The sequence below is a fragment of the Mycteria americana genome, unplaced genomic scaffold (assembly GCF_035582795.1).
Source record: "Mycteria americana isolate JAX WOST 10 ecotype Jacksonville Zoo and Gardens unplaced genomic scaffold, USCA_MyAme_1.0 Scaffold_79, whole genome shotgun sequence".
NCBI lineage: Eukaryota > Metazoa > Chordata > Aves > Ciconiiformes > Ciconiidae > Mycteria > Mycteria americana.
In genome coordinates, this window is record NW_027445664.1 from 174,442 (window position 1) to 188,715 (window position 14,274).

At 55.9% G+C, this 14,274-nt stretch overlaps 2 protein-coding genes across 2 annotated transcripts; both read right to left on the reverse strand.

Moving 5' to 3' along the window:
* Window positions 1-876: 876 nt before the first annotated feature.
* LOC142404140 (class I histocompatibility antigen, F10 alpha chain-like) lies at window positions 877-3,006 on the reverse strand. Its single transcript, XM_075490582.1, is given in 5 exon segments — window positions 877-965; window positions 1,048-1,344; window positions 2,717-2,842; window positions 2,845-2,907; window positions 2,976-3,006. Coding segments are annotated over 5 exon segments (606 nt in total).
* An 8,271-nt stretch (window positions 3,007-11,277) lies between these two features.
* On the reverse strand, window positions 11,278-13,627 carry LOC142404156 (uncharacterized). The gene is made up of 5 exons (XM_075490607.1): window positions 13,170-13,627; window positions 12,748-12,843; window positions 12,213-12,397; window positions 11,746-11,846; window positions 11,278-11,569 (listed from the first exon to the last, which is right to left on the reverse strand). The coding sequence occupies exons 1-5, from the start codon at window positions 13,429-13,431 to the stop codon at window positions 11,419-11,421; spliced, it is 795 nt and encodes a 264-aa protein (XP_075346722.1). The 5' UTR covers window positions 13,432-13,627; the 3' UTR covers window positions 11,278-11,418.
* Between the last annotated feature and the right edge of the window lie 647 nt (window positions 13,628-14,274).

Sequence of the window (14,274 nt, forward strand, 5' to 3'; positions counted from 1 at the left end):
TTTGCCTTTGCACTCAAGAAGAGCCACCTCCAGAGGTGGCGGGTGGCTGCCCATCTTCTGACCCATCAATCCCACAGTCCCTAGCAATGCATCCCACTGCTGGGCTTCCCTACCTTCTAGTTCCAGCCTGTGCGCTCCACCATCTCAGCCACAAATCCTAAACAGCGCACCATGCTGGGCTGCTAGGAAGAAAATCAACTCTATCCAGCCAAAACCAGTCCAGCCCTCGACCCGAGGCTGCGAGAGCAGCCCAGGCACCGGGAGAGGAGGCACAGCCCGCCGGAGGGTGGGGACCAGCATGTATTGTCTGCGCCCCGAAATGTACACACAGAGAAGAAATCAGTTACAACCTCAAAATTAAAAAAAAGAAGAGTAATAATTGCAGTGCCCAATGTTAAAAGCATCAGAAAAGAGGAATTTCCCCCAGCCAGAGGAGCCACCAGCGTAGCCGGGGGTAGGCAGGCGCAGCGTGACAAGCTCTCTCTGCAGGCAGCTCCCAGCCTCCTCCGGCACCCCTCTGCGTCCAGCCGGAGAGAGGGCAGGGGCCGCATCCAGCCACGTGCCGGCCCCTCGTCAAGCGGTTAGGCGGTGAGCCCTGCAGGGATGGGAGGAGGAGACAGTGTCACCCAGGGCCACCTCCCTGTCCCCAACTCTTGGCTCTGGGGGTCTTGGTGCCCCCTCCCGCAGCCCGGTGTTGCTCTGGCTGTGGGTCCCACTGAGAGAGAGAGGCATCAGCACCCACCACGCTTTGCCACCAGGCTCGGGGGCTCCCCAGAGCGCAGCGGCTCCCACCCACAGCCCCTCCCAGACCGCCAGCTCTACCTGCGTCCCACACCCCTCTGCCTCACTGGCCCTCTGCTTTACTCCATCTGTACTTCAGAAGGCGAATCCAGCAATGATGGCGATGACAGCCAGGATGGCAACAGCCACCACCAGCACGATGGTGAACAGGTTGGACTCCGGCCCTGGGGGAGAGCAGGGCCATGAGGAGCGGAAGGGGAACCACCCCAGCCCACCGCTCCACGTGCCCAAGGCCACCGGGCTCACCCCACACAAAGAGGACGGGCTCGGGCAGGCTGGCGTGCTCCACACGGCACCGGTACATGTCCTTCTCCTCTGGGCGGGCCTCGATGGAGGCCCAGGTGTAGTAGGTGCCGTTGCTGTTGGGTGCGACGCTGCCCCACTCGGTGTCCTGGTCCCTGACCTCGCCGTCCTTCAGCCAGCTGACGGTGATGGGCCGTGGGTAGAAGCCGTAAGCGCGGCAGGACAAGGTCAGGATCCCGTGGGCCTCCTTCCCCAACACTCGGACTGTGGGGGGCTCTGGGGAGGGGGTGGTGGTGATGGCTGGCACATGCTCCCGCGTGAACCAGTCCCCAGGGTCCTCGTCTCACCCTCAACTTCCTCTCCAGCACGGCCTGCCCATAGCTCACGTATTTCCTGCTTGACCAACCAGGTCCTGCTTGACCAACCTGATCTCCTTCTACGACAAGGTGACCCACCTAGTAGATGAGGGAAAGGCCGTGGATGTTGTCTATCTAGACTCCAGTAAAGCCTTTGACACCGTTTCCCACAGCATTCTTGCTTGGCTTGGACGGGTGTACTCTTTGCTGGATTAAGAACTGGCTGGATGGCCGGGCCCAAACAGTGGTGGTGAATGGAGTTTACTCCAGTTGGCGGCCGGTCACAAGCGGTGTTCCCCAGGGCTTTGTGTTGGGGCCAGTTCTGTTTAACATCTTAATTAATGATCTGGACGAAGGGATCGAGTGTACCCTCAGTCAGTTTGCAGATGACACCAAGTTGTGTGGGAGTGTTGATCTGCTGGAGGGGAGGAAGGCTCTGCAGAGGGACCTGGACAGGCTGGATCGATGGGCTGGGGCCAATTGTATGAGGTTCAACAAGGCTCAGTGCCAGGTCCTGCACTTGGGCCACAGCAACCCCATGCAACGCTACAGGCGTGGGGAAGAGTGGCTGGAAAGCTGCCTGGCAGAGAAGGACCTGGGGGTGTTGGTTGACAGCCGCCTGAATATGAGCCAGCAGTGTGCCCAGGCGGCCAAGAAAGCCAATGGCATCCTGGCTTGTATCAAAAATAGCGTGGCCAGCAGGACTAGGGAAGTGATCGTGCCCCTGCACTCGGCACTGGTGAGGCCGCACCTTGAATGCTGTGTTCAGTTTTGGGCCCCTCACGACAAGAGAGACATTGAGGGGCTGGAGCATGTCCAGAGAAGGGCAACGAAGCTGGGGAAGGGTCTGGAGCAGAAGTCTGATGAGGAGAGGCTGAGGGAGCTGGGGTTGTTTAGTCTGGAGAAAAGGAGGCTGAGGGGAGACCTCATCGCTCTCTACAACGCCCTGAACGGAGGTTGTAGTGAGGTGGGGGTCGGTCTCTTCCCCCACGTAACAAGTGATAGGACGAGAGGAAATGGCCTCAAGTTGCGCCAGGGGAGGTTTAGACTGGATATCAGGAAATTTTTCTTCACTGAAAGGGTTATGAAGCACTGGAACAGGCTAACCAGGGAAGTGGTTGAGTCGCCATCCCTGGAGGTATTTAAAGGACATTTGGATGAGGTGCTTAGGGACATGGTACAGTGGTGGTCTTGGTAGTGTTAGGTTTACGGTTGGACTCGATGATCTTAAAGGTCTTTTCCAACCTATAAGATTCTGTGATTCTGTGATTTCCTCAGCCACTCGATGCAGGTGTTCTCCAGCTAATGCTTCAGACTCTCAGCAACAGTCCCGGCCTCCACCCACTTCCTCTCGGTGATTTGTGCTGCCGCGTCCGCCGCAGTGAACGTCATCGTGTCCATGTCGAAGGTGATGAAGTCGCTCCCATTGTAGGCGTACTGATAAACCCCCTGGTGCTACCGTCCTGCAGGAGGTCACAGCCGTACATGCGCTGCACCGTGTGCGCCTCTGAAACACGACCAGGGAGACGGGGCTGAGGGGCTGCTGCAGGCCTGGGCCTTCAGTGGGGCACAGACCCCACGGCAGCGCCCCCCACTCCAGCCCCATGTGAGGGCCGGGGGGATCGGGCACCGGCTCGAGGGCTGCCCCCCGTCCAGCACCCGGGGTGTCATGTCAAGCCATGATGCAGACTCCCCCCACACGCAGGGCGTGGCTGGGCTGTCCCCCAGCCCCATGGCACCCTGGGACAGCGAGGGGCTGAATGCTGGGGGGGACGACAAGGAGATGGGGTGGGGTGGGGGGAGCCCCTCTGGCTCTGGGATGGGGGGCCTGAGCACCATGGGGAGGGCAAGGGGCTGGGACATGTGGGTCGGAGCCCCTCTGGTTCTGGGGGTCTCGACTGCCGTGGTGACGGTGAGGGGCTGGGACGGGGCAGCCAGTCCTGGGGTGGGGTCCTGGGCACTGGGGGGGTGGGGATGCGCTGGGCAGGGGTGGCCAGAAGCCCCCCCAGGCTCTGGGACACAGGATCCCAAGCACCGTGGGGCTGGGACAGGGCAGCCAGGACCCCCTTGGGCTGGGGGACAGGGTGGCTGGGAGCCCTCATGCCCAGTGTCCCTCGTGCTCGGTATCACTCCTGTCCAGCACTGCCTGTGCCCGGTGTCCCTTGCACCCAGTGTCCCTCATGCCCAGCATCACTTAGACCTGGCGCCACTTGCACCCAGTCCCCTCGTGCCCAGCAGCGCTCGTGCCTGGCATCGCTTGTGCCCGGTGTCCCTCGTGCCTGGCATCGCTTGTGCCCGGTGTCCCTCGTGCCCGGCATCGCTCCCGCCTGGCAGCTCTCGTGCCTGGCAGTGCTCCTGCCCAGCACCTCCCGTGCCCGGTTGTCCTGGTTTCGGCTGGGATGGAGTTAATTTTCTTCCTCATAGCTGGCATCCTGCTGTGGTTTGGATTTCATTGTGCATCACTGCTTTTGTATATTCTTTTAGCATTATTATTATTATTATTATTATTATTATTATTATTATACTTTTCCCTTCCTTTTCTGTCCTGTTAAACTGTCTTTACCTCCAGCCATGAATTTTGCGCTTTTCCCCGATTCTCTCCCCTGTCCCGCTAGTTGGGGCGAGTCACCAACAGCTGTGGGGGTTAGCTGCCTGCCGGCTGAACCCACAACATCCCCACATGTTCCCACCACGTCCCCAGCTGTGGGGGATATGTGGGGATGTTGTGGTTTAACACGCCAGGACCCCGGCATGTCCATGGTCCCCATGTCCCCATGGTCCCAACTCCCCATGTCCCCTGGGTCCCCACACCCGGGCGGGTCCCCACTGACGATGCCACCCACCACAGGTGGAGCAGGAGATCTTCGGAGCCAGTGGGGCCGGGCGTGCGGTGCTGCTGGTGACGGGGCAGGTGGCCCTGGCCACGTGGGCGCAGCGGGTGGCCGTGCTGGAGCAGGGACGACTGCACGAGCTGGTGTCCCCTGGGGAGATCTGCGCCCCGGCAGACACTGCTGTTGTCTCACAAACGGAGTTCATTACCCGGAGTGCAACACCCGATACGCACACAGAGCCGAGATACCAGTTTATGTCAAGTTTTGCGCCAGCCCGGGTGCTGGGTGGGAGCTCCACAAAGCTAGCACACCGCTCGTTCATGCAGGTACAATGTTTATACAGTCTAGTTATACGTATGCATAAGTAATTACACAAAGCAGCTTTCTATCGGTCTACATTTTCTCGTCTTATTCTTAAAGCTACAGTACTACTTTAATATTCTGCGCACGCCCAAAGGTGAGGGGTCTCTGCTTGGGCCGGGCTCTCCAGCTCAAGGGGAGGGACGTTTAGTATGAGGATAGTTCACGTGAGGGGGCTTCTTATCACACTTCTGCTAGTAGCTTCAGATTGTTCCCAAAACATCTTAATTCGCTTACCTATTGCTCCAGGATGTGTTTCACTTCCCAAGGACAATAATTTTGATTAGACGGTCCACGTTCCGGTCAGAATCCCCCCTATCAACTTTCCCTAAGTCCTGGCCTTCCACCAGCTCCTGATTGACTACAATTCCCCTCTTTGAGACTACCTAAGAACAGTCCTTAGATAAGTCTCACTTTCTCCTCAGATTGCTTAGCTAATGCTAAGCAGCACTTGCAGGTGCATTGTAGTAACACAGATAGACATGCAAAGATATGATAATAATGTTATTGTTCCTAATATTATACGATAATACAGCAATAATTCCCTTTGAACACAACCTTTATGGGCTATGGATTCTATCTCAGTCCAAGTGCAGTTCATTTAATTCCGAGTCAGCTTCAATTTCAACAGTGCTGTTTCTCTCGATGTCCGCTCTTCCGGAGGGAGGTTTTCACCCGTGTGTAGTGAATCCCAGAATCTATTCCTTCTACTTTGATAGCTGTGGGAGTAATTAGCAATACCAAATATGGTCCCTTCCAACGTTCTTTCAAAGGTTCGTCTTTCCAGGTTCTGACGTAGACTTGGTCTCCCTGTTGAAAGGAATGTACTGGAGCGTCTAGTGGAACGGGTGTTCTCTCATTCAGGTACCTGTGAAGGGAAGACAAAGTACGCCCCAACGACAGCAGGTATTCAGTCAGTATTTGGTCTCCACTGACATGCGTTTGATCACTCCTGCCTGTTAATTTATTTGCAGGATACAGTTTAGAATACAGAATTTCAAAAGGACTAACCCCTTCCCTAACTCTAGGGGTAATCCTGATTCTTAGCAATGCTATAGGTAGAATTTCTATCCCTTTCATTTGGCTTTCCTGGCATAATTTTGAAATTTGTCCCTTTAAAGTTTGATTCATCCGCTCTACTTTCCCGCTGGACTGCGGTCTCCAAGCGGTCTGGAAATTCCAATCAAACTGTAAAAACTTAGCAACCTCTTGTACAATTTTAGCAATAAAATGGGGCCCATTATGTGAGGCCACTCCTTCAGGGATGCCGAATCTAGGGATTCTTTCTTTCAACAGTACTCTGACTACCTCTCTAGCTTTGTTGGTTCGGCATGGGAAAGCTTCTGGCCATCCTGAAAAGGTACCTACTAATACCAATAAGTATTTAATTTGATTACACCTAGGTAACTCAGAAATCTGTTTGCCAGTACTCCCCTGGAGTTTGTCCCCCTTTCACTGGTCCCGGAGGAGGTCTCCTCTGTATCTTTGGGTTGTTCTTGGAACATATCGAGCACTGCTTTACAATAGCATGAGCTAATTTTTGCATCCTTGGTCCTATGGCATATCGTGTGATGTCTGCTTTTACTGCATCTGCTCCCATATGGGTTTCTTGATGAGTCCTCTTTATTAATTCCCTCAGTAGTGGGGCAGTGACTATTATTTCTCCAGTATCAGTTGTCCGCCATCCATCCTGGGTTTTGGCGCAGCGTAGAAGTTTTGCTAATTGATTGTCCTTTTCTGAACATGTTGGGGGCTCCAGTAAAATTCTTCCAGTCGGAATTAAAGCCCCCACCTTAGAATCTGTCAAAGCTGCCCTTTGTGCTGTCTCGTCAGCTTTTCGATTTCCACTAATGATATCTGTTTGTCCTTTCTCATGGGCTTTACAGTGTATTACAGACGCCTCCTTTGGCTTGAGAACGGCCTGTAATACCTCTAAAATTGCCTTTCCATGTTGAATTGGAGTTCCTTGGGAAGGTAACAGTCCTCTTTCTTTCCATACGGCTCCACGGGCATGTCCCACTCCAAAGGCGTATTTTGAGTCCGAATACATGTTTACTCTCCTATTTTCAGACAATTCCAGCGCTCTGTTTCCGGCAACCATCTCCGCCTTCTGTGCTGATGTACTAACAGGTCTTTTGCCCTGTGAAACTTCAAAACCTGGGTATTCCACAGTGGCTTTGCCCAATCTGAGCTTTCTTTTGTGATACTCTGTATCCAGCAAGTCCCAAGAAGTTTAACAGATTGATGGTGGCTCTTTTGCATTCTTGTTCCGAGGCGGTCCCTATGAGTATATCATCTACATACTGTAGTAAAGTAAGAGAAGGATGCTCACCTTGCCAGTCTTCCAGTTCTTTAGCTAGTACGTTACTGAACGAGGTAGGGCTATTCTTACATCCCTGGGGTAGCACGGTCCAGCAGAGTTGGACTTTTCTTCCGGTGGCTGGACTTTCCCATTCGAACGCAAACAATTCCTGACTTTCCTCTTCCCGAGGTATACAAAAGAAAGCATCCTTCAAACCCAGTACTGTAAAATAAACATTATTCTCAGGTATTGATGATAACAGAGTGTATGGATTTGGAACTACCAGATGCACATCAGCTGTAATCCAGTTAATTTCTCTGAAATCCTCTACCAACCGATACTCCTGTCTTTGGGGCTTCCTGACCGGCAAAATTGGAGTATTATATTCAGATTGGCATTCTCTTAGTAGTCCACACTGAATAAAGTCATTTATCAATGGTTCCAAACCTATTCTAGCTTCCAACTTAATAGGATCTTGTCTTTTTCTTACCGGTTGTGCTCTGGGTTTCAATTCAAGTTTTACCGGTACAGCATTTTTTGCTCTTCCCGGTCTCTTGGTTGCCCATACTGTAGGTATGACAGCGTCCAGGATTTCCTCTGGGATGTTGATATTCTCCTGTTGCTTTGCAGTCAATAAAGAAAATTGTGCTTTCCAGGCAGTTTCCTTTGGTAGATGTAACTGACTGCATGTAACATGACTTGCAACGGGGATAGACCCAGGGTTGCTACCCTGGCTCCTACCTCTGCCTCTGTCATTTTGTGGAGCTACCACCTAGCATCCGGTCTTGCGCAAAACCAGAAATAAATCGGTATCTCGGCTCCGTGCACGTATTGGGTGTTGCACACCGGGTAACGAACTCCGTTTGTGAGACAACAATAGCAGACATACCTTCTCAGCACCCGTCTGCGTGGCCTCAGAGTCGGAGACCTTCTCAAGGCCTGTCTGCGTGGCCTCAGAGCAGGTGACTACCTTCTCAGTGCCCCTTTGCAAGGTCTCAGAGCAGGAGACATGCCTGGAGTGCTGGGATGGAGGGCCATCAGCTCTTCAGGAGGGGTAGGCAGGGCAGGTGAGGTGGAGGAGTTGCACTGCATAGAAGAGAGAGGTTTGGCCGCACAGCCCTTATAGCTGGGGATGACGTGGTCGAGAGCCTCTGGGTGAGGCTTATCATAGAATCGGAGAATGCTTTGGATTGGAAGGGACCATCTAGTCCAAGGCCCCTGCAAGAGCAGGGACATCTTCAACTAGATCAGGTTGCTCAGAGCCCCATCCAACGTGACCTTGAATGTTTCCAGGCATGGGGCCTCCACTACCTCTCTGGGCAACCTGTTCCATGGCCTCACCGCCCTCATTGTAAAAAATTTCTTTCTTAAATCCAGTCAAATCTGCCCGCCCTTAGTTTAAAACCATTGCTGCTTGTCCTGTCACAACAGGCCCTGCTAAAATGTCTGTCCCCGTCTTTCCTATAGGCCCCCTTGAAGTACTGGAAGGCTGCTAGAAGGTCTCCCCACAGCCTTCTCTTCTCCAGGCTGAACAACCCCAACTCTGTCAGTCTGTCCTCGTAGGAGAGGTGCTCCATCCCTCGCATCATTTTCATGGCCCTCCTCTGGACCCGCTCCAACACCTCCATGTCCTTCTTGTCCTGAGGGCTCCAGAACTGGATGCAGTACTCCAGGTGGGGTCTCACCAGAGCAGAGTAGAGGGGCAGAATCCCCTCCCTCGACCTGCTGGCCACGCTTCTTTGGATGCAGCCCAGGATACAGTTGGCCTTGTGGGCTGCGAGCGCACGTTCTTGGCTCATGTCCAGCTTTTCGTTCCATCAGTACCCCCAAGTCCTTTTCCGCAGGGCTGCTCTCAATCACATCATCCCCCAGCCTGTATTGAAAGCAAGGAATGTCCCGACCCAGGTGTAGGACCCTGCACTTGGCCTTGTGGAACCTCATGAAGTTCACACAGGCCCACTTCTCCAGCTTGTCCAGGTGCCTCTGGATGACATCCCATCCTTCTGGCGTGTCAGCTGCACCACTCAGAAGCATTAGGGAGATGGAAGGCAAAGCAGAGGGCACAGTGGGTGTCCGCTGCCCATCACCCAGCCAGGGTGACAGCACCGATGAGTTATTCCACGGGCAATTAGGAGAGACCTCTGGATCGGTCGCCCTTGGCCTTACGGAGACTTCAACGTCCCAGGCATCAGCTGGGAATGCCATACTGCTGGGACAAGCAGGTCTGGGAAATGCCTGGAGTCTGTGGGAGAGGACTTCTTGTCACAAGCACTCAGTGACCCAACTAGGAGAGATGTCCCTCGAGACTTGTTCTGTGTGAAGGGAGAAAGCCTTGTTGGAGACGTCAGGGTCGGTGGCTGTCTTGGCCACAGGGATCATGAAACGGTTGAGTTTACGGGCGTGCTGGTCAGCAGCAGGCTCAACAGGAGTCAGCAGTGTGTCCTGGCAGCCAGGAGGGCAAACTGCATCCTGGGGTGTCCCCATCCCTGGTCCTGGTGCATCAAACATGGCATCATCAGCTGGTCAAGAGAGGGCATTGTCCCACTGGATTCAGCATCAGCACAGCTGCTCCTGCAGCACTGTGTGCACTGCCAGGCCCCACCATTTGAAAAGGACCTGAAGGGCCCTGAACTCCTCCAGAGGAGGGCAACCAAGCTGGTGCCAGGGCTGGAAGGCATGTCCTCTGAGCAGCAGCTGAGGACTTTGGGCTTGCCTAGTTTGGAGAGGAGGAGGCTGAGGGGCCACCTGAGGAGGGGATGCAGACAGGGAGGTGCTGAGCTCTTCTCCCTGGGATCCCAGGGACAGGATGCCTGGGAATGGTTCAAAGCTGCACCAGGGGAGGTTCAGACTGGACATGAGGAAGCAGTTCTTTACCAAGAGGCTTCCTGGAGAGGCGGTTGATGCCCCCAGCCTGGCAGGGTTTGAGAGGCATTTGGACAAGGCCCTTAATACACTTGTGGGCAGCCCTGAAGCAGTCAGGCAGCTGGATGAGATGATCACTGGAGGCCCCTGCCAAGTAGTCTCTTCTCATTTCTCAGCACTCACCTACATGGCCTAAGAGCAGGAGAGCTTCTCAGTGCCCATTTGCATGGTGCCAGTGCAAGAGACCTCATTGACTGTGTTGCACCAGAGGAAGAGACTTTCTCAGGGCCCATCTGCATGGCCTCAGAGAACAAGAGCTTCTTGTCAGTGCACGTCTCCTTGGCACCAGAGCAGGAGACCTCCTCAGTGTCCATGTGCATGGCCTGAGAGCACAAGAGCTTCTTCTCAGCACCCAGCTGCATGGCCTCAGAATAGGAGAGCTTCTCAGTGCCCATTTGCATGGTGCCAGTGCAAGAGACCTCAGTGACTATGTTGCACCAGAGGAGGAGACTTTCTAAGGGCCCATCTGCATGGCCTCAGAGAACAAGAGCTTCTTCTCAGGGACTGGATCACCTCAGAGCAGGAGACCTTCTCAGTGTCCATCTGCATGGCCTCAGAGCACAAGAGCTTCTTCTCAGTGCCCATTTGTGTGGTGCCAGTCCAGAGACCTCAGTGACCACCGGTGTTGCACCAGAACAGGAAGCCTTCTTCTCAGTGCACAGCTCTGTGGCCCCACAGCACAAGACCATCTGGCCAGCACCTCTCTGCGTGGCCTCAGAGGAGGAGACCATCTCAGCACCCTTCTGGGTGGCTGTGGTGGGTTGAACTTTGCTGGCCACCAGGTGCCCACCCAGCTGCTCTATCATCACTCTAACTACCTCCACTGGCAAAAAAGACTCCACTCAGGGAAATTAATGTACTTTATTGCCAATCAAATCACAGCAGGGTAACAAGAAATGAAACCAAACCTTAAAAGCCCTTGCCCCCACCCCTCCCTTCTTCCTGGGCTCACTTTCACACCCAATTTCTCTACCTCCTCCCCCCCAGCGGCACAGGGGGAGGGGAATGGGGGTTGCAGTCAGTCCATCACATGTTGTCTCCAGTCCTCCTCCTTCCTCCTCCTCACACTCTTCCTCTGCTCCAGCATGGGGTCCTCTGCAAAATTCTCCACCATGGGTCCTTCAGGGTGCACCCACCTCCTCCGGCAGGAGGTCCTCCAGGGGCTGCAGGTGGGTATCATCTGCTCCACCCATGGCTCTCCATGGGCTGCCAGGTGGAGAGCACAAGAGCTTCTTCTCAGTGCCATGGTTGGCACTGAGTTGGCACATGGTTGGCACTTGGAGAGCCATGGCCTGGTGCCATGGCTCTCCAAGACAGCCTGCCTCACCATGGTCTTCAGCACAGGCTGCAGGGGAATCTCTGCTCTGGCGCCTGGAGCACCTCCTGGCCTCCTTCTCCACTGGCCTTGGTGTCTGCAGAGTTGCCTCTCTCTTGGTGTCTGCAGAGTTGCCTCTCTCTTGGTGTCTGCAGAGTTGCCTCTCTCTTGGTGTCTCTCTCCCAGCCGCTGTTGCACAGCAGTTTTTTTCCTCCCCTTCTTAAATATGTGATCCCAGAGGCGCTACCACCATCACTGATGGGCTCAGCTTTGGCCAGTTGGCTAATGTCAACCCCGCTCCTCCCCCGCTACCAAACCCTTGGTTCCCATCAGAGCTTGGGGCTTGCTGCAGAGATATGGCCGGTTCTGTGAGCAGCTTGAACTCCTGAGGTCACGGTCATTAAGGAACAGACAAGGTTCTTGGCCCCGCACCTGGATCCTGCAACAAGAAGGAAAGACACCACTGGTAACATCAGGTTAGCGGTTGTCTCCTGGTGCTTGAGGAGACAAGGGCTGCCTGCAAGGGACAGTCCCAGCAAGACATGGCCCACCAGGCCCCTGCCCATCCCACTGCAGGACGGTCACCCCACGGCACCGGGTCGCAATGGGACTCACGTGTCATTGAAGCTGCTGCCGTCCACCCACTCCAAGTGCTCGCCCTGTCTCCGCAGCCCAAGCCAGTAATCAATGTTGCCCTTGACACGCAAGAGAAACTCCTGGGGAGGAAAGAGAGAAGCCAACAGTCAGGAGCTGCTGCCAGCCCCACGCTGGTCCCTGCTGGCCTCGCAGGCAGCCCCAGCCCCGCACCGCTGCCACCGGCCAGGGGATGGCAGCAGCTCCCACCCAACAGTGTTGCTCTGCTCTGCCAGAGCTCTGCTCAGGGCCCAGCTGAGCACCACGGGTGGGCAGACATAGCCTGGGCTCCCCGCTGCACCCCACACCTCCCTCCAAGGCCCCAGGGCAGAGCTGCATCTCTGTCCCTACAGGCACCTCTTGCCTGCCCAGCACCAACCCCAGCTACTGCCCCCAACCCAGACTCCCCCCCTTTCACCCCCACGCAGCCACAACAGCCCCTCACTCACCATTTCCCAGTCCCTCTTGAGCACAGCCAGTGAGGACCCACGCAAGGAGCACTGCTTGCGGCTCCACTCCCAGCTCCCCTCCTCCTTCGAGAGGTAGTAGCAGACATTGCGGTACCCAACCCAGTCGTCGGGACACGGCAGCACCTGAGCCACAGGCAGACCTGCATTCTCTTCACACCTTCCTGCTGGAAAGGGAAGGGGAGAAGGTCAGAGGATTCCGCTCCACAGGGACCAGGGGACACAGCTCCATAGTGCAGGGAAGGAAACAGTCCCAGGCTCCCCCCACAGGGATCCTCAATTTGCTGCCAGGGACCTACAGGGAGCAGACACCCCAGGGCTTAACAGCCTGCCCCACAGCACGGCTGGGGGTGTCCCTGCTCCTCCCCAGGACCCCTGGCACAGGGCAGGAGCACAGCCAGCCTGAGGGCCTGGCCCCACCATGCTCCCCCCACCAGCCTGGGCCTCACACACCCACACTTGCCCCAGCCTGGAGGGGAAGGGGCCGCATCTGCAAGGGCAGCTGCTCCTCCCTTACCTGATACTACAGCAAGAGCCACAGCCAAAGCCAGCACCAGAACCACGAGCAGAGCCAGCACCAGGGCCCATGCTGGATGGAGTGCACAGCACTGGCCTGGAGAAGGAAAAAGCCACTCACAGTGAGGATGGCACTGTCCCAGAGCAGGCACAGCCCTGGCATCCCTGCCACCCCCCACACAAGCTCCCTGGGGAACACAGGGGGGACCCCCCAAGGGACAGCCTGCAGCAGGAGAGCTGCCGACAGATGGAGATGGGGTGGGGGGCTGCTACAGACCACCCAATGAGGACCAAGCAGAAGACAAGCCCTTTCCAGACAGCTGGAAGAAGCCTCACACTTGCCAGCCCCAGTCCTTGTGGGGTGACACCGCCACAGGGACACTGTTCCCTCCCTACAGGCCACAGGGCTGGCTCTGCACTCACCCAGAACTCTGCGTGTCCTTACGCCTTTATCCCCAGGCACCCCTGGACCCAGGGGCTCCTGCATGTTCCCATCGTCATTGCAGAATCCGTTCTCCTCCCCTTGTCCCACGGGAAACAGAGACGTGGAATCATTTTGCCTGTGATAAGCAAGGGCTTGCGCCCAAGGCATTGCAACAGCTGGCAAAGCCTTTTTTAAGCCAGGCTTCGATCCAGTTTTACCACAGCAGCTGGTACCATCGTGTTGGGAGACTGCGGAGAACATGATGAGAACGCAGCACACCGGGACGTTTAGTTCCGTTACCAGGATGCAGCCACACTTGGCTTCCGCAGATCAGCTGTGGCCCTGCGGCGACACCCACGCTCAGGAAGGTGATGGCAGCACAGCCCCGCCCTGTCCGTGCTGCCCCTGTAAGGCTGCAGCCTGTCCCCAGCACCCAGCCAGCACCCTGGGAGACAAACACAACGTCAGTGAGCTCAGGCACCAGCCCGCAGCCCCCAGCAGAGCCAGCACCCTCCCCACCACCCTGCACACACCCTTGCCAGACAGGCTGCAAGGCACTCGCTGCCTGGGAGCATCCCCGTAACCACCTCTGCGGACACAGGAAGGAAGTGCCAGTAGCCACAGAGGAAGGCAGGAACTGGGTGCGCCTGGCAGGACAAGGCACCCCAGAGGCCCCCAGACACCCAGACTAGAAGCTCAGCATATCCTTAACAGGCCCAGACATGTCAAGGATACCGAGTCAAAGTCACTGCAAAGCGCCCCACTCCCATCTGAACACAGGATACCGAGGTTTGGTCTTGCCTGGCTTTTACAAATGCATGAGCTCACAGGGTTAAGGGGGGACAGGAGGGCAGGGCTGCTCTCCTGCAGCCCCTGGGCATCCCAGAGTCTGCTCAGCTGGCAGAGCTCCAGCTGGTAGCTGGGCACCCACAACATTTAGTAGGGCCCGTAGCAACAGAACGTTCAGGGTCGGGTGGGACGGGGCTCTGAGGAACCTGCTCTAGCTGAAGAAGTCCCTGCCCGGGGCAGGGGGGCTGGACTAAATCAGCTTTAAACGCCCCTTCCACCCCAACCACTCCCTGAGTCTGTGATCACAGACACCGA